The following is a 25,196-nucleotide window of genomic DNA, read 5'->3' on the forward strand; positions in this document are numbered from 1 at the left end:
TTTGTTGTGATCACATATGTGACATGCTCCATCGAAATCAGTCGAATTGAACCGAAGACACATTTTGAGTTGTATACACTGTTGGAAAGAGGAGACTCCTAGCTTTCTAATGATATCAGGATTGTTTTTGTACTCCAAATATTAAGTTAAAAATGTCACATTATATAATGACTTTCACCGAGTAATCATTTTGAGAAAAAGGCCTTCAAACTTTCCTCTTCTCTGGAATCCATCGATCTGATTGATTATTAGCAAATTATCAAAATAGTCCGGAGGGGAGATATATTCGTTTGGATTACTGGTCTGGGGAAGCTTGCGAGTGTGTGTGTGTGTGTGTGTGTGTGTGTGTGTGTGTGTGTGTGTGTGTGTGTGTGTGTGTGTGTGTGTGTGTGTGTGTGTGTGTGTGTGTGTGTGTGTATACACGTGTGTGTGTGTATGTGTATGTGTGTATGTGTGTGTGTGTTGTGTGTGTGTGTGTATCGTGTGTGTGTGTGTGTGTGTGTGTGTGTGTGTGTGTGTGTGTGTGTGTGTGTGTGTGTGTGTGTGTGTGTGTGTGTGTGTGTGTGTGTGTGTGTGTGTGTGTGTGTGTATACGTGTGTGTTTGTGTGTGTGTGTTTGTGTAATTTTGCGTGTGTATTGTGTTTGTTTCCCGAGAAACACCGGCAGTTGTTATGACATCTGTGACGTCAAGTTACTCCGTTCTCCGCTTGTAATTATGCCGTCACAAGCTTCAAAGTTGTATTTATCATCTGAATTTGCCGAAACAAGTTTAATATTCTGAAAGCCAAGACTTTCTTTAATTGAAATCAGATAAAAACTAACTGTAACGGACCCTGCCGTGTTATCTATGATTACTATGCGCTTACATTCATAATTTCAGCCGGAGGGAGGGGAAGCAGCGCTGCGGAACAGCGGGTGGCGAGGGAGAGCTGTCATCTTCCCTTTACAAGCTTAAAGAATGTATTTATCGTGTGATTTTTTAAATAAAAGTTCCATATTCTGAAAGCCAAGATATTTAAAATTAAACAAAACACCCGAACCCCGAAAAACTATTTCTTTACGCAAATCCACGTTTATTTTGAAATGAGCCGTTGCGACTTCCGACTGATTTCGATAGAGGGGTCACATATGATGGCTGATATGAGTATGCAGTTTCATTTATAAACCTCACTATCAGTCCAACTGGGAAAATAATATGTTGTGGGACACAAAACGTAGGAGAAGGTACACTCAAGAGATAATGGGTACCCAACCCTTTGTGTGCTCCTGGACAACCATGCAGTGGTTAGTCGGTGTGTTGATGTCACCTTGTACTCAAAGCAGGACACACACAGGTAGAGGAGGTCCAGCAGGCGGTTGAGCTGCGACACCGACAGGTCTGTGAACCACTTCTGTAACACCAGCTCGTCAGCGTTCTTCAACACCCACAGCAGACAGATGAGCAGACTGCGGCTCGACTCGGCCGAGAAGCTACCATGCGGACGACTCGCCTGGAGAAATGGACCATGGGAAATGAATAGGGAGGAAGGACAGAAAGAGGTATGATAAAAAGACAAATGCCTCCAAATGTTGTAATGACGTACAGCAGAAGGACTGCTCCATAAATTGCAGATGAATGATACAAACATTAAAACACCTGCGAGTTGAGCAAGAAGCTGCTTGGTCGGGACATTGGGGTGGGAGTGGCGGTGCCTGCTATCGCCGCGGCGACCGTCTGGTTGATCAGGCTGTTAGCCTCTCCCTCTGCCTCTTCCCCACTGCTGCCCATCGCTGCCCCCTGGGGACAGCCCGGCCGACCCCACTGGTTATGGGACTCTAGTGAGACAAAAAGAAGAGAATAAAAAATACAATCATTAACAGGAATATAAAAATAAAAAAGGGGAATTGCTTTATCTAGAATGGAAAAATAATAAGGATGTTGAGACTTTGATAACATGGCATTTTTAGAAATAAATACTATTTAATAATAACTACTTGAAAAGATATCACAAAATAGGCCACATTTTATTCAGACCAAGCTTTATAACATGAGCCAAACCACTGCGATCATTCAAACATTTATCACTGGGTCATTTTAAAACCAGATCCCGGTCTAGATGAGTCTCATTCACTAAGGAAGGCAAGAGATCAGCCAGTTCATTAGGTTTTTTGTGCAACATTCTTTAGAGTTCAAATGATAACCTCCAGAGTTCCAAAGTATAAAGCTACTGTAGGTCACATTGTAACGTTGCAGAGGCGTGTGTTTGAATACCTCAGGTTACTTGGTATTTTACCACATTATGTCGTAACAGGGGTCTTTGCTGGCTCAATGTAATGCTGAGGAGGTACCCTCGTTTTCAAGTGCACACACATCCATGTCTATGCCCTGCACCCAGTGTGATAAATACTCTGAAGTGGCCAAATGGTTGCCAAATGGTTTCAGGGACAGTCAGTAAATATTCATCTGTGATTTTTTGAAGTGGTTTAGGTAATAATTGTTCTTCACTTAAGTAGAACATGAGATGACATGGTGAAGCAGTGTGTGGAACTGAGAATACCACACATACTGATAGTCTAAAAACATGCAACTCTTTATCCACGCAAATGTATGTTTTTTGAAGCATTGAGTAATATATTTAATAATCTCCCTTTCGCATAGTTTAAAGAACACTTTTAAAACACAGACCCGCCTTTTAAAGAATGAATTATATAAAGTGTGTTGTAATGTAACAATATCATGTTTTACCTGTAAAGTCATGGAGCTGTGGTAGTGTTTCCATGACGATGCCAATGAGAGGCAGGTACAGCATGGCGACTCGGGCCTTGACCTCGGGATCAGCGTAGCGGGGGTCAGAGTCGTGGCTGGACAGGAGGTTATGGACCACACTCACCACTTTCTTATGAAGGCCGAACATGCTACAGTGCAAACAAGAACAAAACTGAATTGAATTTCATGAGAGAAAAGCACATTGGGTGGGAGAACAAGGGAAGCAACTCACGTTAAGACACACATGCACAACCTTAACTCACTCACATGAATGCATGTCAGCAAGCATACATACTTATCTCTCACCAACAGACACAGAGACTATAACCTGATTATAGCACTTTTGATTCTCTACAATACATGATAGTTTATTGGGTACACACACCCAGAAACAAACCACCACACATACAATCACCTTGTATGTGACACGATGATGTGAAGAAACTCAACCATTTTGACCCTTCAAGTTGCTTTCACTCATACAAACACCTTTTCTTTAGTATACATCTTAAGCATACTAACCCTTCATTTTCTGGGTCGAGTATTACGGACAGTTCAGACAGAACCAGTCCAGCCAGAAAGTGTTGCTCTCTGAAGGGAACAGACAGCTCAAACATGTTGGCTATCTTCTGGTCCTGGACATTTGTGGAGAACCCAGAGCTCTATGGGAAAAAAGGGAGAACAGAACATCCAAAGAAGTTAGACCATTAATAATTTAGGAATACAACAAACACAACAAAATTATATAAATATTATTGTAGGACAGTCTTACAATCTACTTTTGCTGCTCATCCTTTTTACGCTGCCAAATTTGCAAGAAGTTAGTATAGGTGCACACATGATCATCTAACTTTAAATTCCTTTAAATAAGTTTGCATAATTTTCCCTGCACATCCCCACTGACCTGTGAAGTTGCTGAAGACACGGAGGGGGAAGGCGAGGCGGGGGGGGTGAGCAGGCTGCAAGGCAGGTTGAGGGTGACGTAGTGTTCGTGGCTGCACACTATTCTCAAAAAGTCAAGCCTCAAAGACTCTAGGGTTGGGTTCTGCAGAGCGTAAAGCTTTGTGGAAACCTGGAGGAAGGAAACGGGACACAATCATTTATTCATTCACGGCATTTATGGCACACAGATAAATAATTCGGACTGAGTACTGTTAAAATAACTGAAATCTTGGAAAGGAAAGGTGTTGGAATATTCTAAGGTCATGAAGAAACCTGAAATGCTGTGTTAATACATCTTGAGTTGTATGCTTTGCCAGAATGTAGTAAAACTGGGACAATACGTGGCAGTAGCTTCTTTGATTAACAATGGGGAGACATCCAAATTCATTTGTTAAGTTAATAATTCTGTCAAGTTTTGGCTAAGCGTTGCTCTGATTTCATTAACACTCATCCTTATAAATTGTTATTATTTGCATAAAAACACTTAAAGGTGGAGTAGGTAAGTTTGAGAAACCGGCTCGAGATACACTTTTTGTTATATTCCAAGGAATGCTCTTAACATCCCAATAGCAATGAATATCTTAAGTGCTTTGACAAGAAATCCATAAAAAAATGTCATCTCTGGAAGCCGTAGTACTGTAAAAAGCACGACCAATCATTTTAGCCGGCCCGACTAAAATGACTGGATGGCCTACCTGCCTGTCAGCCTTCCATCTGTGCACAAACTTATCTCATGCCCTCATTGGTCATGTGCACGTTCGTGCGTGTTGGAGGAGGGGCTCTGTAAGGAAGTGGCAGATTTTTTCCGGTTGTGTATTTTCAAATTCTAGCGCACTCGAGCTGGTTTCTCCAAAATGACATACCCCACCTTTAACAAGAAATGTGTAACATCTTTATGATGTGGCATTTACCTGTTTCCAGTACGCTCTGATTAAGGTGAAGACAAAGCCTCGGTCCATGACTGAGAGCAAATCATTGAGGAAGAAGGCCAGACTGGTGTTGAGTCTCTCCACCATCTCTAGGTCCTGATTGGATGAGATACACATGACTTAAAAAGTTGACAGTTAGAGCAAGATGTTAGATTCACCTAACCAGGCAAAAGGATGATAATGGAACATCCCTTGTAGTCACATTGCAAAAACTACATCAAGTGTTAAATTAGCTGATTCGCTAGATTATTGTATAACACCACATTCCTTCTACTGTATGTGCTCTTCAGCAATGATATTTAACAGATTGCATGCCCACCAGGAGGTCCTTATATTCTCACGTAACTCTCACCAGGCTCGTACTAACCTTCTGGAAGCGAGACACGATGTCCCCGGCGATGGTGCTGACCAGAGCTGTAATGTCATCCATGAAGCGCTCTGGGAAACGGTTCTTCCTGGGTGACTCCAAGCGCTCCGTGAAGTAGAGGTGGTGGATAATGCTCTTCACCTGTGGTACAAGGCAAGACATGTTGTCATGGGAAAAGACTGTACTGTGATGACTATTAATAGAATACATATGCATATAAGTCACAGCTGTTTATAGGTTTAATGACAGGGTTTTTTTCTTACCATGAGTTCAAAGAAAAACCAGGCCTGTTGCAGAGCCCCCTCCCTGACGCTCCCACTGCTCACTACCCACTGCAGCGCCAACTCCTCATGGAAGAGCTGAGGAGAACAGGAAAGTAGAAAAGAAGTGGAGATGGAGGGAACGAGAGGGAGAAGCAACGGAGCCAGACAGAGAGAATGTGAGGCAACAGGAGAAGTATCACCGTTGATATTACATTTTAATATACCTCCATGCTGTGAATAGATTATTCAGTAAATGTACTTTTAACTGAACTTCAAAATGTACAAACTTAAAAGGGGATGTAACATGGAATAAAAGTTTAGCAGGTTTAGTTAACAGGGATTAGCAATGCTAACATTCTTTATATGAAATAATATGAGTCCAGAAAAGCTGATGCGCTCCCAACACTGAAAATTAACTGAATTACAGAGGGAGGTTAAACCAAAATATATATATACTACATTAGGGGGTTACCAACTCCAAACACTCTAAACAAAGTCATTAAAAGTAAAGATATCCTTTAATATAATTTACAGTTAGATTCGAACAACCTTTATTTTATGAAATGATGAAAAATTCCCTCTTTTCACCATGCAAATTAGAGTCTTTCATAAAGTTACTTCCTGATAATCGTATAAATGGCTTAGGTATTACAAATGTGCACAAGGAGGTTTTGAAACATGGAGATAAGAATGTATTCTTTTTCATTTCTTTAAAGAATTATGCATCAATCGCTTGACCTTATTTGAGTGTGTGTTTTATGCAGAACACAGTCTGGCTAGCATATTGACTCTCTATTGAATCTGGCAAGTCTCCGTAATCGTGTTGACATATTTTAGAGATTAGGAAGTGGCCAGACATGAAGGATAACCCAATTTATTATCTTTAAAATACTTTAGGTGCCGCCTACAAAAATTGTTTCTGGGCATTTTGTATATTAGTAGCATAAGTTCTACTTTAAAGTAGTTAGTGCTGAGAACTGAGTATTGCTCAGTTCTATCAACGAAGCAGACCCAAAATGGTAACTAGTAAATAGATGTTTTTATGTGTTTGTTTGTTTTTTGTTCTTTATCATTAGTTAGGGAAATGTTTCACCAAACTTGCATGTGTTTATGACTCTAATGCAGGGTCCTAGTAAACCGATGGAAGTGGTACTTAAAAATCAAGCCTAACCATATGCATTGAATGCATGATGAGTAGTGCAAAGGGCTGCACGATATAATGTTTTTTTATAATTAAGGTTAAACTTGTGATATTTATTTTTCATCTTATTTGCATAACACTCAGAGATTCTTTTTAAAAGAGTATCCGTAAAAGGCTGCAGCTTAAAATGTAAATCACCATTCTTTTTGGTTTATTTAACAAATAATTTGTTGGATTTTAACAGTATTACTAATCTTTCCTCATATTGTGCAGCCCTATGCGATTAAAGGAGACTTCCCAGACTAAGTTAGCCAGACTAAGCCAGCCAGAATACAAATATTCATGTCACTTAAAAAAAAGTCTTTGAAACATTCAGAACGAGAGGCAGATCATAGACATTCCGCATTCAACAAACTCCACAACCACCAAATACAACATCAACCAAATCGAGAAGCACACATCCACAGACAAGACAGGTGAGGAGGCGAATAAAGAGGTGGGCGGGCTTGGCTCCTCCCCCAGTGCAGTGGCTCTACCTTTTTTGTGGGCAACCGTCCTGTTAAAGTTTGCAAGAAACTGGTGCTCTCAGTGTGCGAAGACATGCGATTGCCACTGCGCTCCATGGCCTATGGGTGGGATGAATGGAACGGTGACAACAAGGTTAGTGGAGGAGCAACGGGAGCGTGGGGTTGCACCTTATTCCACAGCACACAGGGAAAAAGTGTCTGCTGGGTCACACACACACACAAACACAAACACACACACACACACACACACACACACACACACACACACACACACACACACACACACACACACACACACACACACACACACACACACACACACACACACACACACACACACACACACACACACACACACACACACACACACACACACACACACACACACATGCACACTACATTTTTGTGATCTCTTGCATACACATCAAGACACAGAGCTATTGGACACAAGACAGGGCGACAACAATTAAAACTGTTGTTCCCATGATCTAAAACAGTCACATCTGTAGTTTGAGTGCCTTAAATAATCAGAATCAGAATCAAGTTTATTGCCAGGTACGTTTACACATACAAGGAATTTGCTTTGTTATCTGGATGTGCGAACATAAACAATCTAAAGAAATAAGTTAGGTAATAACAAATATAAAATAACTATATAAGGATAATACAAAATAAGTATTTTTTAAGAAACAATTTAGCATTAAAAAAGGATGGCTAAAGATAAGTATTTACACCAAATGTAATATATATGTTCTCAAAAGGAGGGATGCAAAATGGGTGCGATATCAAGTTAAGTTGGCATTAGTAAAAAAAACGTAGCAAAGGTTTTATTAATGGTGGGTAGACTAACCCAGGTTAAATGTGGATTATGCCATGCTCTGTTAATGTTGGCACAACACATTATAAGCTGGAATCTAGCTGTGATTTTATGAATATCATTTGCAGAATTATTTTCCCTTCTGTTTTCTTGATATTCATTTCATCCAGCGTTTGAGTTGGTGATTAACAAATGCTTATATCAGGAAGACCTAAAATGGCAGAGGACATTACATCACATGTTCAGACGGAATGAGAAGCTGACACGTAGACAGACACACACTCACACTTACAGATATACCATGCTTCTGGTGACAGAGTGAACGCTAGGTAGTGTTAGTAGGAAGTCATGCATGGTTATTAGTTGGAGTGGAGAGTGAATGATGGTGGTGGAAACAGAAAGAAGAAAAGAGAATGAAAGATGAAACAAAATGGTCGCAGAATAATTACTCTGTGGATGAGGATGATTTCTAACACTACTCTTTTTCTCTACCATTTTTTTGTGAAGTATATACGTGCATAAAAAGATCATAGTATAGAAAGAGAGTAAGGCAAACATTGCTCAAGAATTAGCTGCCAAGAAAAACTATGGTAAAACGGCACTGATAGCTTTCTATTTAGACTATGTTATCTTTTCATGAAAGTACTGAGAAAAAGGGAGGTGCTACAGTACATGTGATAGGTAATAATGGATGAGTTATGGCGTGAGGGACAATGGGTCATGGAGGCGGCTGTGATCCCATCAATGGGTTAACGGGAGGATCGTGAGTAAAAGTCAAGCAGGATACTGTAATATTCAGAAGTTTTGGTTTTGTATGTCTTTGTTGTTATGGTTTGTAGAAAGTGAGCAAAAATGGGTTGATTATCATAATAGTTACGCTAATAAAAACCTCAGGAAGTAGCTCCACTAGAGTCTATAAATGAAAGATCACAAAACCTAAAGACATTTCAACCGTAAAATATTCATTAAGGATATGTATTGCCCCTGAAACTCACCTTTCTTTTTTTTTAGTAACTATGGTTGTGTTTATAAATAAACCAACACTCTGAATATCCCAGTATCCCTTCAAGGTGAGCTGTTTTTATAGAGAGGTAAAGTGGAGGACGGGGCATTCATAAAACCACCTGCATGGTTTCTGGAGCGGACCCAGGGCTGGATCCCCAGGGGTCACTCTTACAGCCCATGGTGTGCACCCAGGAGTTGGAGCGGTCTAAGCCCTAGACGTGCCAAGGTTAAAGGACACAAGGCAGGCAGGAAGCAAGGGAACGAGCGAGCAGCACGGGGGAAGGAGGAGGGAAAGGAACAGTGACAGGTTAAAGAGGTTCAGAGGTCAGGACTGCTGGAAGATGCAAAGGGCCTTTAACAGGTTAGCTGTCAGTAAATTCAAAATCCAAATCATCACCACAGAGGAGCAAAGCAAACGTTCTCTCTCTCCCTTTCTCTCTCTGTGTAAGACAAAACTCCCCCTCCCTCAGAGACAAGAGAAGAAAGGTTTGGTTAAGTATTAGCAGAAAGGGAACATTCACCAAACAAGGGGCTGCATTCAAACACTGTTTGGGTACTTTGGGTTAAACAAAACTGTGTTTGAAGAGGGAAATCACAAATTACAAACAAGACCAAATAAATGACAACACATAAATAAATTCAATCTAAAGAAACAAAACCATTAGAGACTGACAAGGCTATGCTATGCTTTATGACTATTGAAACAATGGCCTATTGTATCTTCCTGACAGCATCTGCTTTCTTATGTGTCTGTAAGCTAAACAACTTTGAATTCCTTTCACAACCTGCACAAAGACGACACTGAGCATTGTGTGTGCATGTGTATGTATACATGTGTGTGCCTCAGGTTGCTGTTACAGCGGTTAGAAAGATAAGATGTCCCATCTTTTGTTTACGCGTAGGCTTTACAGTTTACATGTGATAAAACGGCCCCCTGGGTCACTGTGCACATGAAAGGTATCTGATTTTCTGTGCCTTAAGAATTACCTCACCCTACATGAGCATGTCTTCAATACAACACAGATCAATGAGAATATACCAATATTTAACTCTGGTATCCATGTGGACAAGCCAAATATTGCAATAGGGCTTCGTGCCAAGACAGTTCTGTCCATATTTGAAACTTGTTTAACATGTTGAGCCACTATTTAATGCCTCAGCAGAAAAGCAACTGAACTCTAAAGCACTTTAAGTTATAGACCTTACCTTGCTGCCAATGATTGAGCGGACCTCATCGTCAGGAGAGGTGGGTGTACCAGAGATGTCAGGGTTACTGTTGCTAAGGCTACGGGAGCGGTTAAGGTTAAGGCTGGCTGGTCGAACAGCTGAGCGAGCCATGGTGGCATAGTGCATCGAACCTCCCAACCCTCCTGGCCCTGGGACAAGACACAGAGGGAGGAGAATGGAACAACTGCGAATAACTTATTCTTCTACCAAGCCATTGTGGGTCCAAAGACCTGATAGTTGCATGTTCACACTTCTCCCAATGCACACAAACCCTGCCCCTAATCATAAGGCTTTGCATGTTGTGAAGATACAAGAAAGAAGCTCAAAAACATATATTTTCATAAATAAAAACAGTTCTATGGATCAATGAATGAAATCATCAATCATATGAAATCAAGCACAATATGTCAAATTATCTACCAACATGGAATAATACCTGAGGAACTGAATATTATGTTTAGAGGGAATAATAACTGCACACAGGTTAAAATGTCAAGTTTTGGGCCATATCTACCTGTTACAGATGAGTTGGGGTCTGTGTGGAGCATGCAGAAGAACAAAAGTAAAAAAATCAAAAAAAAAATCAAAAACAAATAGAAGAAGAAAAATGATGGCAGAAAGGAAAATAATAAGACACCCAGTGAAGGCGATTGGGGCGATTGGGAGTTGAATGAAGTTAACTTAAAAGGGGAAAACAGAAAAACCGATACAGATAAAGAAAAGTGTGAAGGGGTTTACTGCATCGACAGTTAAATACCTGGAGAGGGTGAGTTGGGGTCAGTGCTGGGCAACCGGAAGACGTAGTGGATGTAAGAGGACAGCAGGCCGTTGCGACCATGCATGTCCTGGCTGGTGTCCAAGTATTTATGAAGCCGGTTCACTATGGAAGCCATGACCTCGAAGGATGCCTGGCCCAGATTCACTGAACACACACAAATACACAGGGACATATATTCAAAAAGGCAGATATGGACAAATACATTATGGGGCATATTATGACGGCCATAAAATATACAGCTTATATTGTGTAACTTTGTAATTTTTAGTTCAGTGTAAAACGATATCATACCGATCTGCCCAGCAATGACTGGTGGGCGCACTACGAGCAGCACCAACTTGTCGAGCAGGAGGTGGAGGAATCGAACCACTGGCTCCAGCTGGGAAGAGTTGAGCGCAGCAAGGCTAGACTTGAGCTCGGCCTCAAGGTTGTTTTCCATGATACGCATGTCTCCTATCCTGACTGGGAACGTGTGCTCGTCCAGGGCATGTACCAAGGCAAAGAACTTATCCAGGTACTGGTCCTGGAAGGGGAGAATGGGGGTACAAGGAGAAGAAAGAGAGAAAATGGTTGGCAAAACAAATGCAGGAAAGGGCATATAAACAGCCACAGATGGTAACAGAACAGACGAGAAGAGAAGATGTATTCAAAGAAAATAAGGCAAAAACAAAAAGCTTAGAGGAATAATATATTACAGTGTTAAAAGTAAAGAAAAAACGGGGGGAAGGAAGTCGACAAACAAAAGTAAGCTTGGATCTACTCGTCTGTAAGTTGGCTCACCAAGTTGAAACCACAAAACGAACGTTACTACAAGAACACAGGAGAATCCAGCAGGTCTAATCTGCGCCAGGAGCAGTGATTTATGAGCACATTAGTCCCAGTTAGGCTCCTAGGGACCACAGTCAAGCCCTCCACACCCCAGCCGACACAGCGATGGAGTAGAGCTCAGTAAATTACTGCAGAGACGAGCTTCAACCACTAATGAACTGGTGCTGTGGAGGAATTACTGTCTAAATGTGAGAACACTGTATATCTTTCTTCATTAAAATATTACCTTTTAAATGTTAACCTGTGTGTAAGGCTTAGGAAAAGTATTCTACAGCAACTGATATTTTAATATACACAGCTCTTCTTCATCAGTTAAGGTAATAGGAGAAGAAGGTTAATTCCAAAATCCTGAAAAGCACAATAAAAGTAATGTATACAGTATTGTTACCTGTGTGTGGATGGTTGAAACAGACACCACTTCCACATTGAAAACTCCTCGATGGTTGTCCACCCACTTCATCCCTGGGAGAGCAACCTGAAGAACAACAATATCAGAGTAAATCTGAGCTGCATTGGAAAAAGGAGCATTTTACAAGTAGCGAAAATGGACAATAAGTAACTTTGGGTAGAATGTTAAAATGTAGCTTGAATCAAAAAGGTTTAAAGGCTGGGGCATTTCAAAGGCTTTTTATTCCCCTTAATCTTTTTTATATTACAAAGCTTACTCTAAAACACAGACATCATGCACACCAATTCTTTAACATGCACTAAAAATAACTGAGGATATGTGAAGCAAAAACTGCAAACTTCAAAAAACATTATGGCTGCCCGTTTGAAATACATCTTTTTAAATTCATACTTTCTTTACAGACTTCTATACATGGCCCAATACTGTAAAAACGGTCTTACATCTGGTGAGAGAACAGAGTAGGATTGTGGTGGTTTCTCTAGAGACACGGGCAGACAGAAATGGCCCGTCCGCAGACGCCCGTTCTGCAGCATGGGGATCCACTACAGAGAGAGGGAGACACAAATAAAATCAAAAGAGAACACAGGATGTTTTCCTTTTTAATTTAGTACAGATTTTGAATTGCATATTTCTCTAAATGACAACTAGAGAGTGTGCGCTTGGTAATAAACATGATTCAGTGATTTATGAGTAGTGAGTAGTGAAAAGTAGTGAAAGTGCAAATGGTCTGTTACCCACCGTGTATCCCACAGGGGTCTCCAGTGGTGTGTTCTGTTTCTGCTGGCAGCTGATGTGGTAAAAGGTGAAGAGAATGTGGTGGTGGTCCGACAGGGAGGCAGGCAGCTTGATCTTGATCTCATCATGAAAGTCAGGGGATCTGTTTACAACAATTAACATTTTGTTTTAAATATTCGACAGCATCGTTGGAGGTTACTTTATGTTCATTATATTAATATATTAGAAATGATTAACCAATTAAAAAACATTTGTTTTGGAACAACGTAGAAAGGTCAGACCATCGTTTATGCTGCCACGTCAAAAGCATTCCACTCTGTCAGCAATGTGGCCGTTGTTTGCCCTGTTGTTGTTGTTGTTGTTGTTGTTGTTGTTAGCACCGTTAACTGCTAGCCACCACCATTTGAAATGTATGCACATTAATTAAGATCTCCATATTCTATTTCCTGCTGAGTCTATGAATAACTTGGGAATCTGTGTCAAAAGACATGACAGGAGTTCATAGTGGAAGTCAGAGGATCAGTAAAGAGAGAAACTACATAACACACACAGGAGGAAACTTTGTCTGTAGACCAGTGTGGAGAAATAAACATCACACATCTACAGCCGAGGCCTGTACTACGAAGCAGGATTTTCTCTTAGCGGGCTAACTTCAGGGAAAACTCGGGGTTTCCGGTCCTACGACGCTGGCTCACTTTTTAGCAGTCTAGATCTCCATGGTAACTTATGCTGAATGGCTAGCCTGCTCCGGAGCAGGTTAGGTTGCAGGCTAAGAGATCAACTCAGTGAAAGCACTACCTGCTGACCAATCAGAGCTCAGTGTGTGTCAGGAAAGACGGCTGGCAAAAATCACCGACTGTGTGAATGTGAAAATTCATAGAATATCACCTCCCATCTTCAGAGCAATATTGACTAAATTTCATGTGAACAGGCACCTAACTAGATAGGACACGGCTGGATTGAGCGATCCACTTGATAACACGCGTCGTAGGACCGCTTAGCGAGAGCGCGTATGTTTTGGATTAGGCCAACCGGCTAACTCAAACATATCCAGGTTATGTTGAACCGGCTTCGTCGTACAGGCCTCAGGTCTATCACACACCCACCAGGATTGTCTTAAGGCTTGAAATGACTAAAACTGCTTAAAAGTGGTCGCAGAAGTGCTCTAATTTGGATGGACAGAAGAAGAAAAGCCTTCACTAGGAGCAAATGTTATCGCAGGGGTAAAGCTAATGAGTTACTGGCTGAGTAAATGACCCCAAAACAAAAAGCAGATACAAGCACTAGAGTGGAATATTTACAGATTATAAAGCACTTATATATAACTATAGATATGTTTTATTGTCTTGTCATTCCCTTTCTTCATTTGTTCTTTTAAAGGTTCGGACAAAATAAATATTGTGCTGCTTCAGAGTGAATTGCCGGGCTGAATTAAGTCCAGACGCATGTTTGACCTGGTCACACTTGTACATTGTTCACAGGTTGATTAATTTTCGCCTTGAAGGTGTGACCCCCGGGTGACAAATGACAAAATAGCTGTATGTCGTAAAAACACCAGATAGAGGTGATAAAATATTAGAGACCCATGAGCTCTTAGAGATGGAAGAAACGTGTGCCAAGGACACCCACTTGACAATATCTAGACGGTCGACCCCAGCTCCTCTTTAATGAATACCATTATGGTTGGGTGATGGACACTTAAAAGTAGATGTTAAATTAAAGGAGGATATTAGATCTTTTCATTTTTCATCCCCCAATTCCATGACAATAATGGAGACCATGTGGGTAAAAGGCTAAGCATGTCAGATTTTCATAGCTCACCATTGCCAAGATATGTCATCACATAAATCCTGAGTAATGATGCTAACATCTGAACAAAATGAAAATAAGTTATTGCTACTAAGCTATGATGGGATATTTGATTAGTGTTGTTTTAACTGCATTCAATCACCATTACAGCACTCTTTAGAAAGTGTTAATAGACTTACCTGTTATGGTACACCACAGTAGTATAGGCTTCTTTAGCAAAATCTGCACAGCTGGACTTCCCAAATATCACCTAGAGTATAGGAAATATACCAGTAAGAAGACAAGTAGGATGACTAACTAGACTATATGAACACATGTATGTAATGACATCATAGCGTACCGGCATTGCATTGTTTGGGTCCTCTCCATTCATAAATTGCACTTTGACTGTGATGTTGCGGGCAGAGCCTTGGCGGTTTGCAAAGTTGAGACTCTGAGGGTTCACATACAGCAGATTCCTAAAAGACACACACAAAGAGAGAAAAACAAAGTCATTCATAAATTATGTTATTGAAGTAATGGCAAATAAAAATCTCAATATATTGTTCTGACATACACAAATAAAAGCATCAGAAACAAAACTCAATTAATTTTATAGTGTCTAAAATAATATGGAAAGTAGCACTTTCTCCTGTCATAATTCTTATGGTGGGCCTTGGTTAATATGTCTCTTGTTAGTTAAAAAAAACATGAAATTGTTCATGATAAGAAATAAGATGGACCATTTATTAGAATTAACATTTCATAAATACTCAAAGAAGTTGGCACATTCTACAGCCCTGATTTTTGTTGTCATTGTTGTCAGCTAGAGTAATAGTATTTTACTCTCAAAAACACTGGTTACTACACTGCTGGGAAGTGGGCGGAGGCCCGGGAATCTCGGGATCAGCTGACAAACCGCAGTGACGTAGTGGGGTCTGTGGGGGCCGGCCCCACAGAGACCACAGCTGGAACCACAACTGACAGGGAAGCGTGGGAATCTATTTGGTCTGATACAACCCTTCCCTTGTTCTCCTCCCCTCCATCTAGCAGGTCCTAGCAATAACACTGGCAGCTCTAAAGTGGGTTGTTGAATTTGAATAGAAATAGATGGCCTTGCTGTGGAAAATCTGATAAATCCCCATATATGTAGGGTAAGGACAAGTATCAGTGATCAGTTCATTGGTCAGCTCAGCTGATCAGATTCCTGTTTGGTTGATAAGTACCCATAAATACTGTGAACTACCAATACACCCTGTACGATAGGGCTGCTCAATTAATCGTATTAATTAATTAATTAATCGCAATTACAATTATGGCTTGCAACGATTACGAACACAACGTAATCGAAATAAAACGATTATTTTTTTATTATTATTATTACTTTTTTTTATTAAAAACATTTTGTATTGGTTTTTCAGTTGAATTATACTTAAAGTTCAGGGTAATCAACTGTTAAAAACATACTGGTCACATTTTTTTTCTCCAGTAAAATGATGTTTTCAAAGTAAATGGATCATTGTTTTTAATAATCATGATATCAATTATTGACCAAAATAATCGAGATTATGATTTTTGCCATAATCGAGCAGCCCTACTGTACGATGACAGCTACTGGTACAGGGGCTAAATTAGGGAAGAGAGTCTTTGTTTGAAAACTACGTTTCTCACCAGTAGGCCAGATGAAATTACCCCACTCTAGCAATTCAGAGTATGGAGACAAGGAATAGTAAATAAATAGTGAGCCTGCCATTTAGTGGACAACACAATATTGGTGAAGGTGCTGAGAAGAGCACCTCAATTTGATTTAGAACTCGGTTTACACTCATAAATAATTAACTCAATACAAACATACATACCCAGTCAATAAGGTGTTACAATATTGAGTGAACATCATTTTTATTTTCAGCTTTTGATAAACAAAGGATGGGTGGATGGACAAAGGTATAACACCATAAAGGACTGCCTCACAGCACATCTGAGCAGTCCTTTCACCCAGAGGTCAACATAAGAGGTGATCAATGTACAGAATAAGAATACCTAGAAACAGTACAAAAGAATATCTCAGGGATAACTGAGAGTATGCATAGTAGGAAAAAGTAAAGCTAAAGATTGAAGATTGGGAATTTGTAACAGATAAAAAACAAAAATAGCTCTCCATCAAGGATATCCCGTTATTTAAACGGCCAGCTAAATTATAACTTGAGCAGAGCATGGCAGCTCCACATACTGGCCCCAGAAGGGCACGTCAGGTTGAAACTCTTAACCCCCATGCTGCCTAACCACAACGCTAACCACTGGGCTGGCATGACGGATGTTGTATATCATTACCAGCTTTATGCTGCTCAAGCAAATTCCTGGCACATTCACTCAGTCTGTGGCCAAATCTTTCTTTTCCATAGAACCCTTTCTTTCTGCTTTGTCCATACAAAAACAGAGGCAGACCCTCATTACTGAGACCTGCGGTAATCCATCCTTATAACCGCAAATTACTAGAGAAAGCTCATTAAACTGTGTGGTATTATAAGGTGCACTGTAACAGCCAAATATGTTTCCACTTGAAATCAAAGCCAAATATTCCATTATGTTTTGCTGTTTATGACAAGGTATTTGGCTACACAAAGTGACTGATGAATGGAAATATAATTTAATAAAAATAAAAATAGTAAAAGTTGGAGAACCAATTTTGAGCCTTGATTAGTCATTAAATGCAATGATTACTTTGCGCTGCCACGCCGCAGAGCAGGACATGCTTACTTCAGGGGTTGTGGAACCAGCAGCAGTGTGCCACAATAGTAAATATTTATATTCCAATTAAATACAACACCAAGTCATTTGGCTGATTACCTCCTCCCCCCCTGCCTGGCTGAAGGTGGACATATTTCACCAACATTGCAGGTCTGCGTGAAACAACTTACTAAGAATTTCCCATAAAGATTGTAATTTTGCGACATGACTAAGAGCAATGGAAAGTTGCTTTGAAACCTCCAAGCTCATCAGGAAACTATATTCCCCATCTCATGTGTGGTGGCATTACAAATGATCACACAAGGCATGACAAACTTAAAGAAGCCGAGCAATAAAACAGAGATGATGAGTACACACTGTCCAAACTCTCCAACATCATTCATGCCTAGAAGCACAACCCGGGCACTAATGACAGGCACACTTCCTCCCCACATAAAGAGAGCGTAAGGAGGGAGGGTGAGAGAGAGAGCGAGACAGTCAGACAGAGAGAGAGAGAGCCTGGTGCTGGGCTGATTCAGCACGCTGTTAAATCAAACCCGGGAGCATTAATTACACACAGCAATATCAATCAGAGCAATGTGCGTGTGCAGGGTTATAAGGTTGGTGATTGATCAGAGTGACGATCCATCAAAAACCTGTGATGCCATTGTTGGCATTCTGCTGATCAGCTAAAGCTCTGCACCACAGATGGAGAACAGGGTAGGCAGGGTGTGGTATGGAGAGGGGATTGAGGTTAAATGGGTAGTACAGAAGGGGGGTGGGGTGCATATGTCATTTGCTCACTGCTGTGATTTGTTTGTTCAGAGAGGGAGGGCTGGAGGGGGATTTGGGAGGAGGTGGGGTACAGAGCTAAAACATAGTAATGATCAACTAATCCCCACCTCCTCTACTGGGAGAGCAGTATATAACACGGGGCAGCCTGCTGCTCACTTCATTTAAACAGCAAGGAGGTCTGGGTTAGAGGCAGAGGGAGAGAAAGGAGCGCTGAGTAGAGGAAAGCAGGAGCAGTCGTTAGAACATATTCAAGGACTGGACAAGAACGTCACGATGAAGCTTTATTGCCTGTTGCTGCTTCTTTCTATTTCATCTTCTACCGTTCCCCTGGTGACCTCAGGTAGGGCTCAGTCCACCACCGTGCCCACCTCTGCCCTCACCACTGCAGCGAGCCCAGCCGAGGCCAAGTCTCGTTTTGCTATGCTGGACGATGTTCGTCTACTCGCTAACGGCCTCCTTCAGCTAGGCCAGAGTTTACGGGAGTTTGTGCACAAAACTAAGGGCCAAATCAACGACATCTTCCAAAAGTTGAACATTTTCGACCGCTCCTTCTACCAGCTCTCAGTGGTAACCTCTGAGATCAAGGAGGAAGAGGAGGAACTGAAGAAGACCACCAGTTTCTTGAAGACCAACAATGAGGAGATTAAGAACTTGTCCATGGAAATCAACTCTAAGATCAACGGCATCCTTCAGGAGCGTACCCAGCTGCAGAGCAAAGTGGGGAACCTGGAGGAGCGACTGCAGGGACTGTCGCAGAGGATTATCCCCGCTGAGCAGCTTAGCGAAATCACAGCACTCAGGGTAAGCAGCTCATAGAGTTCCTCATTCAAGATTGGGTCAGTTAGTGGGTGATTTCCGCATATATATAAAAGATAAAAGCAAGCAAAAGAAAACGGCTTAAAAAGTTTCACTCAAATCCAGCCATCAATGGAAATGCATTTGTTGAACTTTACTAAATTGAATAACATCAACACAACACTTAAATGACTCCTCACTCAGAAAAAGCAATGGGTCCAAGAAAAACATACATTGTTTTATGACCACGATCTGTTACTGTAATTACAATACAGATTATTGATAAACCATCTGTTGCAGTGTCTCCACTAAGATGATGTAAATATAACAATAATGAGACAGGCTATACAATTGTTACCAACAATAGAAAACCAAAGTTATAAATAAGTTGTGTGTTTTAGTTTGACTTATTCTCTCTTGTTTTCAATTGTGTTACTGATAAGTTCTACGCAATAAAGAAAATAAATACTAAAGACAAACTGATATTCGCCCACATGTTGCATGGACAATAAATGTTTTTATTGTGGTATTTCCAGGAAGTTATTGAATCACAAGAGAAAACAATCAACAATCTGCTGGTAGCTGTGAAGGAGCAGCACGATCAGCTCGACAACCAGAAAACCAACATTAAAAGACTGGAGGAAAAGGTAGAAAACTGTTCTAAATGCTTTCACTACATTTTGCCAACTTTGAGAACGTAATTAGATCCTAAATGTTATCTATGCAAATGTTGCTTTATGGGAAAATGACAAATGACCATGTGGAGGGAAACTCTGCTATTTCAAGCTGACAACCTCATTAGACTTCACAGATCGTATTTCCATTGTCTTGCAGCTTAACTATGACAGCTTTCAGGATGCAATCGATAAGCCAATGGATTCAGTCCCTGCAGACATGTTTGAATATCTGACAGGAAACTCAACTGACCTAGATGTGAATGGTAAAGATATTTAAAAAATATTATCAGTCATTTTAAGTTGTTGAGATGAATATGAAATGTCTTGAAAATAAAAAGAGAACACACATTTGTAAGCACTCATTTTGATTTTCTTAATTGTGTTTCAGACCTGCCAAGGGACTGCAGTGAGTTGTTTACCAAAGGAGAGGCAAACAGTGGAATTTATGTCATCAAACCAAGCGAATCTGAACCATTCAATGTTTACTGCGAAATGGGTACAGGTGGGTAAGACCATAGTCATATAAGCACTAAATGAGAACATCATATACTGTTTCTTTATTCAGAAAGCACTTGTATTTAAACAATGAAATTATGCAATTGTTGCACTTTTTTTAAATCAACAAGGACCAAAAAACCAAAGGTTATCTAGCTAGATAGCCACAGGACGGGGTTATCTATAAGGGCAAATAATGGGGTTTTATCCCATTGACGTTATCTATCAAAAGGAGGCTTCCTGATCCTTGTGTAAACTTTTCTGTGGCTTGTACAAGAGTAACCGGACTTGAATTGTGTTAATCCATTCTACAGATGGGGGGTCAACTGTTATCCAAAGCAGGGTCGATGATTCATTGGATTTTGAACAACTATGGGAGAAATATGAAAAAGGCTTTGGAGATCTGGAAAGTGAGTATATTTACTTCAAATATGGAAATGTTACCCTTTGCCAAAACTATACACATTTCAATTTAGACCTATCTTCACTTGTCATATGTACAATATTACATTTGCAATAACATTCTGTTGGGCTGGTTATAGGAAATAGTGATTGCTACGTATCAACCCTGAACCAAAGCTTTCCCTGCAGCACTTACTGAGTCAGACTGAATCATTTCATAGACACAGTCATGTAACATTCCACCGTAGCGGCTCCTGCAGGCATGGTATTCAATTGTTACTACCAAACTAATTGTTAAAAAGTATAGTTTGATGCAGCAGTCCAACAAGGGCAAATGGAAACTAGTGTTTGGACGTGCCTGTCTGCTCTGATTACAGATGAGTTTCTTTAAGCTTATAAGAGACAAAGTATGACTGATAAATGATAGAATTAAATAGCTACGAGAGAGAAACTATCAATACTAGGAAAAAGTATAAGCCAGCACATTTCCAATTTCATTATATTTGTAATCCTTTGTAAATTGTACAAAGAGACTTTTCCCACCAAAAAAAAAGGTTCTATACAAACCCATCGTTAACCTTTAGAGATTCCTTGCAAACAGACAAAATAGGCATGTGTTTTCAAATAATAGCTATCCTACAAAGATATCAAATGGGTTTTTGTGTTATGCAGAGAACTTCTGGTTGGGCCTAAAGAAGATCCACAGCTTCACACAGCAGGGAGCTTACATCCTGCGTGTTGACTTGGAGGACTGGAAGGAGGGGAACCACTGGGCTGAGTACCGCTTCACACTAGAGGGTCCCTCCATGGGCTACAGCCTGTATGTCAGCAACTATTCTGGTGACCTGCCTGATGCCATGGCCAACAGCACCGGCATGAGGTTCTCCACAACGGACAGAAATAATGAAAACCACCGAAACTCCAACTGCTCTCGCAGTTACACAGGTAAGCATTCTACCAAGCTGAATCAGAAATGTTTTTTTGGTAGTAAAGAGTGTTGTTCTAAAACATATGGTTCTCGTCCTGACCCCTTGGCAGGTGGTTGGTGGTTTAATGCTTGCAGAGAAACCAACCTTAATGGACGGTATTTGTGGTTGAGGGCAAAAGGACGCTCTGTGAGGAGGAAGGGCATCCACTGGAAGCCTGGCACAGGGCCCTCATACTCACTCAAGACGACCAAGATGACCCTACGATCGGCCCCTGCAGCTGATGGCTTCAAGTGAACCCGTCAAATCCTACCTTTTCACACTACTAACCTTTTTTGTATACAAACACTGACAAGATCTAATGCTCAGACAAAAAGTTCTATAGATGTGGAACACACATTTTTAGTTTATTAAACGGATTGTATCTTAACAGTGTTTTGTCAGAGGTTTGGTGCCAGCCAATAGATAACAGGCCAAAATGTAACACGTCAGAAAATGCTGCACTGTCTCAATGATGCAACCATGTCACACAGGTCATTGACCTATTGGGTGTGACCCAGCAAGGACAGTTGTGTCCTTATGCAACATCTGCAATCACTGACTAAATGGACATATTGATCCACATCAGGAGTCTGATTCAGTGCCGCCTGCAAAAGGCCACAGTACTAAAGTAGGAAAGACAACTGTGAGGAGAGATTATTAAGCAACTCTATACACTTTCTTGGTTATCATTTCAGTGAACCTAAATGTATTTAATAGCTATTTGTTTACTGAGTTATTAAAAAATGTTTATTATCTTAGTGATGTGAAGCTTTTGCATGTTCCCAGGAGCTAAAGACAGAAATACCAACACTTATGACATAAGGCATCGGAATGATATAAGTCAATGTTCAAGAGAAACAATGCACCTCCAGCATCTCAAAGACTGTCACTGCTTGTGACTTTTTTGCAGTGAAAATGTTGTTATTGTTTCTTGTTTTATCGCTAGTTTCATGGAAAACAATCTGTCGAGTAGGGGCACGTCAGCAGTTATATATAGTACAAAAAGTGGAGGTACAAAGCTTTGGCTGCAGACTGATGAGTTTTTCTTGCTTTGTTTGTTCTGTGTTTTTTTTACTATGTTAAGTATTTAAACTATACTCATGCTATTAAATGATTTATGATGGCATTGCTAGAAAAATATAATTTCCATACATTTCCTGTTATCGAGTCATATTGACTCTTGTCCATCATAACAAAATAACTAACTGTACTCTAACTGTTCCTCATACCAACACATCCTCATATTCATGAAGTCAAAATAAAGATCTTGAATAAATGACCAATTCACAAGTACATTTTTATAGTGTGTTGATTTATAACTTTGTATTAAACCAAATACATTTAGGAGGAAAAGAAAATGAATGCCAATAAATGGCCTTCATATAATCTTAGTGTTACATGAAGGTGAAATGCTGCCATCACATTCCATATGGAAAATGATTTTGTAATGTGTTGCTCTTTAAGGTCAGTCATTTAGTGTGGAAACCTCACAAACTTCAAGACAGCAAGCTGTGTAGGTTATAGTGATCTGACGATCTTGTGGATTGTGCAGTATTAAATTGGCTTACACAATATAATAGCAGAAATTCTAAATGTAAAAGCCCCCTTAAAAATTGGACTTGCTTTCATATAGCTGTTATCTGCTATGTGATAGTTCAAAGTATAAAACAAAGTGGCATGTTTTTCAGCTTAAGGCCTTTACTCTCCAGAATCACTGTTCAGGTTCAATGACCTCATAAAGTATAGCTGCCATTTATTTATGCTTGAAAGGTTTATCAATCAACTTTCACATCAGAATAAAAAATGCAAGTATGCAGTATGTTTCCTTTCGCCCAGTGCTGCTGGCTCTCAATTATGTCTGGCATTAGTTAATCTACAAAAAGGAGGCGTACGGTTATCTGCAGATAAACAGCAAGGCTACCACTGGCCTTGTCAGCACCAGCGTCCGGTATTAAAGACATCTCTCAAAATGACCTTGACAGATATACTGTAGCAGTTCAGATGCAACACCCCCACATTACACCAGGTGAACATTAACAAACACAGTGGCAGTCCTCACTGTGCAAATCTTGAATTCTGCACAGTGAATGTGTGTTTTGGCTTTGATTGAGAATGTCATCTCTTACTGAATAAACAGTAAGAATATCCCTCTGTAGTAGTCCACAGATCATTTAACACATAATACCAAGAATGGGCAGCGAAGTTAGACAACAATAACTGATTAAATGTAATATTTGCATGTGTTAATCCACGTGTTAATCCGCTTGTAAGCAAATTAGTCTAGTCCTGAATGTCAAATCAGATAAAACAGCCTTTGGTTTTTGCAATCGTTTTGACAATAATGCTTTATCTTAACAAATGAAAATACTAAACAGAAAGATAGGAAACACACGCGTTTTTTTCTGTACCTGTATTTGGTGTTTGGCACATAGACGTCTCTGGGAGGGAACTCGAGGATCTCCCTGGTGGGGCGTACCCGGCTGTCTGGGTAAGGTTTGACCTGCTGAAGGTCAGGGGTCAAGCAATAGTGAGGGTTCTCTGGAGCTGGAGAAATGTCCAACTTCAACTGGGCTGTGGTGGCAGTCACAGAGGACAGAACGGGAGTCATTGGGTAAACGGGGAGGAGAGGAAAGAGAAAACGTTTTTCAATTGTTACATTTTTCCAGCAATTCAATGGAACACTGGTTCGAGATGATAATCAAGGGCATTAAGAACTCAAATGTAGTTTGTACCTGTGATGGGTCGGAGTCTCCTCAGCACGGAAGAAGGCCTTCTCATGTCAGCTAGGAACTTATACAAGTCCTCATCACTCAGTCTGTCCCCTTCCTAAAACACACATGTGCAGTGTGTTAAAATCCGAAACAAAATGACAAAGCAGAGTAGTGTATGATATATCATTTACTAAATAACATATGTGGTTGTGGAGACCTGTTTGAAGAAGTTAGTGATGGTAAGTGTTGCAGGTCTAAAGCCTGTCAGACTGCATGACTCGTCTCCACTGGTAGTCCTCTCCAGAGAACGCCTTCCCATGATGTTGGAGTTCCTCCGTTCTGACCACGAGCCTTTTCTCTCTGCAAATACCGGAAAACAAGAATAAAAGCTTTTTAATTGTTTACATTTTGAATGTCGACAGATTTCACTTTGACTCACAAATAATCCCACATTTCTTTCCCACGTGTCAGAGCGTGTATATATTTCTATCTGTCATCCAGCGAACACGCAGCCACCACAGTCAGCATTAGACACCTTGTGAGGTCAGAGGTTAGACAAACACCAAAGGTCAAACTCAAAATAGCTCACCAGGGAACAATATGGATCGCTGTCTGGTTTGCATGTTTTGATCTCTGTAGTTGTAAAGTTGATTTTAGATAAAGATTTTACAGTGTGGTAATGTATTGACTGGGCCCATGATCTTCCTGTGTGACTCCCAGGTCTATTTTTTTCTGCCCCCAGAGAACTGCAACATTGAGACAGTGAGTCGGCAAAAACATTCACCAAGGTTTTCTTTGTCCTCCGCACTTGATGCATACGATGTTTTTAAAGTTACCACCCAAAGGGATGTGTTCAAAGTGAAATGTCCCACCTGAGAGGCTCATCTCCAGCTCCGTGTCTCTCTCCAGGCTGCCAGCACTGTTCACAATGTTCATCAGGTGGATGGCGGTCCAGGCGAAAGGCATGCGATAGCGGCCAAGCCGTTGGCAGAACTGCTCTGACTGTCCGCGGAGCTTATCCAGCTTCTCTTTATTCTACAGGAAAAGACACGTTGATGAATATGTGGATAACATTTTGGATAAAAGTCATTATCTGTATGAGGATTATTATATTAGCCTCAAAA

The 25,196-nt window shown here is 40.6% G+C and overlaps 2 protein-coding genes across 2 annotated transcripts in view; one reads left to right on the forward strand and one right to left on the reverse strand.

Moving 5' to 3' along the window:
- The window catches only part of dock7 (dedicator of cytokinesis 7), a 45,944-nt gene that overhangs the window by 13,376 nt on the left and 7,372 nt on the right, over positions 1-25,196 (reverse strand). Inside the window, exons 11-33 of the mRNA XM_079650577.1 lie at positions 24,945-25,107; positions 24,290-24,432; positions 24,094-24,187; positions 23,770-23,932; positions 14,864-14,981; positions 14,703-14,773; positions 12,718-12,856; positions 12,420-12,521; positions 11,959-12,045; positions 11,034-11,265; positions 10,722-10,886; positions 10,479-10,499; positions 9,944-10,113; positions 8,857-8,949; positions 6,925-7,014; positions 5,248-5,343; positions 4,985-5,125; positions 4,600-4,713; positions 3,651-3,818; positions 3,269-3,408; positions 2,726-2,895; positions 1,637-1,815; positions 1,172-1,490 (exon numbers count right to left, since the gene is read on the reverse strand). Coding sequence (XP_079506703.1) covers positions 1,172-1,490; positions 1,637-1,815; positions 2,726-2,895; positions 3,269-3,408; positions 3,651-3,818; positions 4,600-4,713; positions 4,985-5,125; positions 5,248-5,343; positions 6,925-7,014; positions 8,857-8,949; positions 9,944-10,113; positions 10,479-10,499; positions 10,722-10,886; positions 11,034-11,265; positions 11,959-12,045; positions 12,420-12,521; positions 12,718-12,856; positions 14,703-14,773; positions 14,864-14,981; positions 23,770-23,932; positions 24,094-24,187; positions 24,290-24,432; positions 24,945-25,107 — 3,178 coding nt within the window. The remainder of the gene's footprint in view (positions 1-1,171; positions 1,491-1,636; positions 1,816-2,725; positions 2,896-3,268; positions 3,409-3,650; positions 3,819-4,599; positions 4,714-4,984; positions 5,126-5,247; positions 5,344-6,924; positions 7,015-8,856; positions 8,950-9,943; positions 10,114-10,478; positions 10,500-10,721; positions 10,887-11,033; positions 11,266-11,958; positions 12,046-12,419; positions 12,522-12,717; positions 12,857-14,702; positions 14,774-14,863; positions 14,982-23,769; positions 23,933-24,093; positions 24,188-24,289; positions 24,433-24,944; positions 25,108-25,196) is intronic.
- Positions 18,131-22,644, forward strand: angptl3 (angiopoietin-like 3). The gene is made up of 7 exons (XM_079678563.1): positions 18,131-18,825; positions 19,356-19,466; positions 19,654-19,759; positions 19,885-19,998; positions 20,306-20,401; positions 21,066-21,338; positions 21,432-22,644. Exons 1-7 carry the CDS (start codon positions 18,298-18,300, stop codon positions 21,614-21,616), a joined length of 1,413 nt encoding a protein of 470 aa, XP_079534689.1. The 5' UTR covers positions 18,131-18,297; the 3' UTR covers positions 21,617-22,644.

The sequence above is a fragment of the Notothenia rossii genome, assembly GCF_949606895.1.
Source record: "Notothenia rossii genome assembly, chromosome: 1".
NCBI classification, from domain to species: domain Eukaryota; kingdom Metazoa; phylum Chordata; class Actinopteri; order Perciformes; family Nototheniidae; genus Notothenia; species Notothenia rossii.

What these genes read in the sequence shown, in the direction of transcription:
- angptl3 (XM_079678563.1), top strand. Translation starts at nt 18,298, where the DNA reads ATGAAGCTTTATTGCCTGTTGCTGCTTCTTTCTATTTCATCTTCTACC. An exon ending in AGGCTTTGGAGATCTGGAAA is followed by an intron (nt 20,402 to 21,065) that starts GTGAGTATATTT and finishes TGTGTTATGCAG; the next exon opens with AGAACTTCTGGTTGGGCCTA. An exon ending in CTGCTCTCGCAGTTACACAG is followed by an intron (nt 21,339 to 21,431) that starts GTAAGCATTCTA and finishes ACCCCTTGGCAG; the next exon opens with GTGGTTGGTGGTTTAATGCT.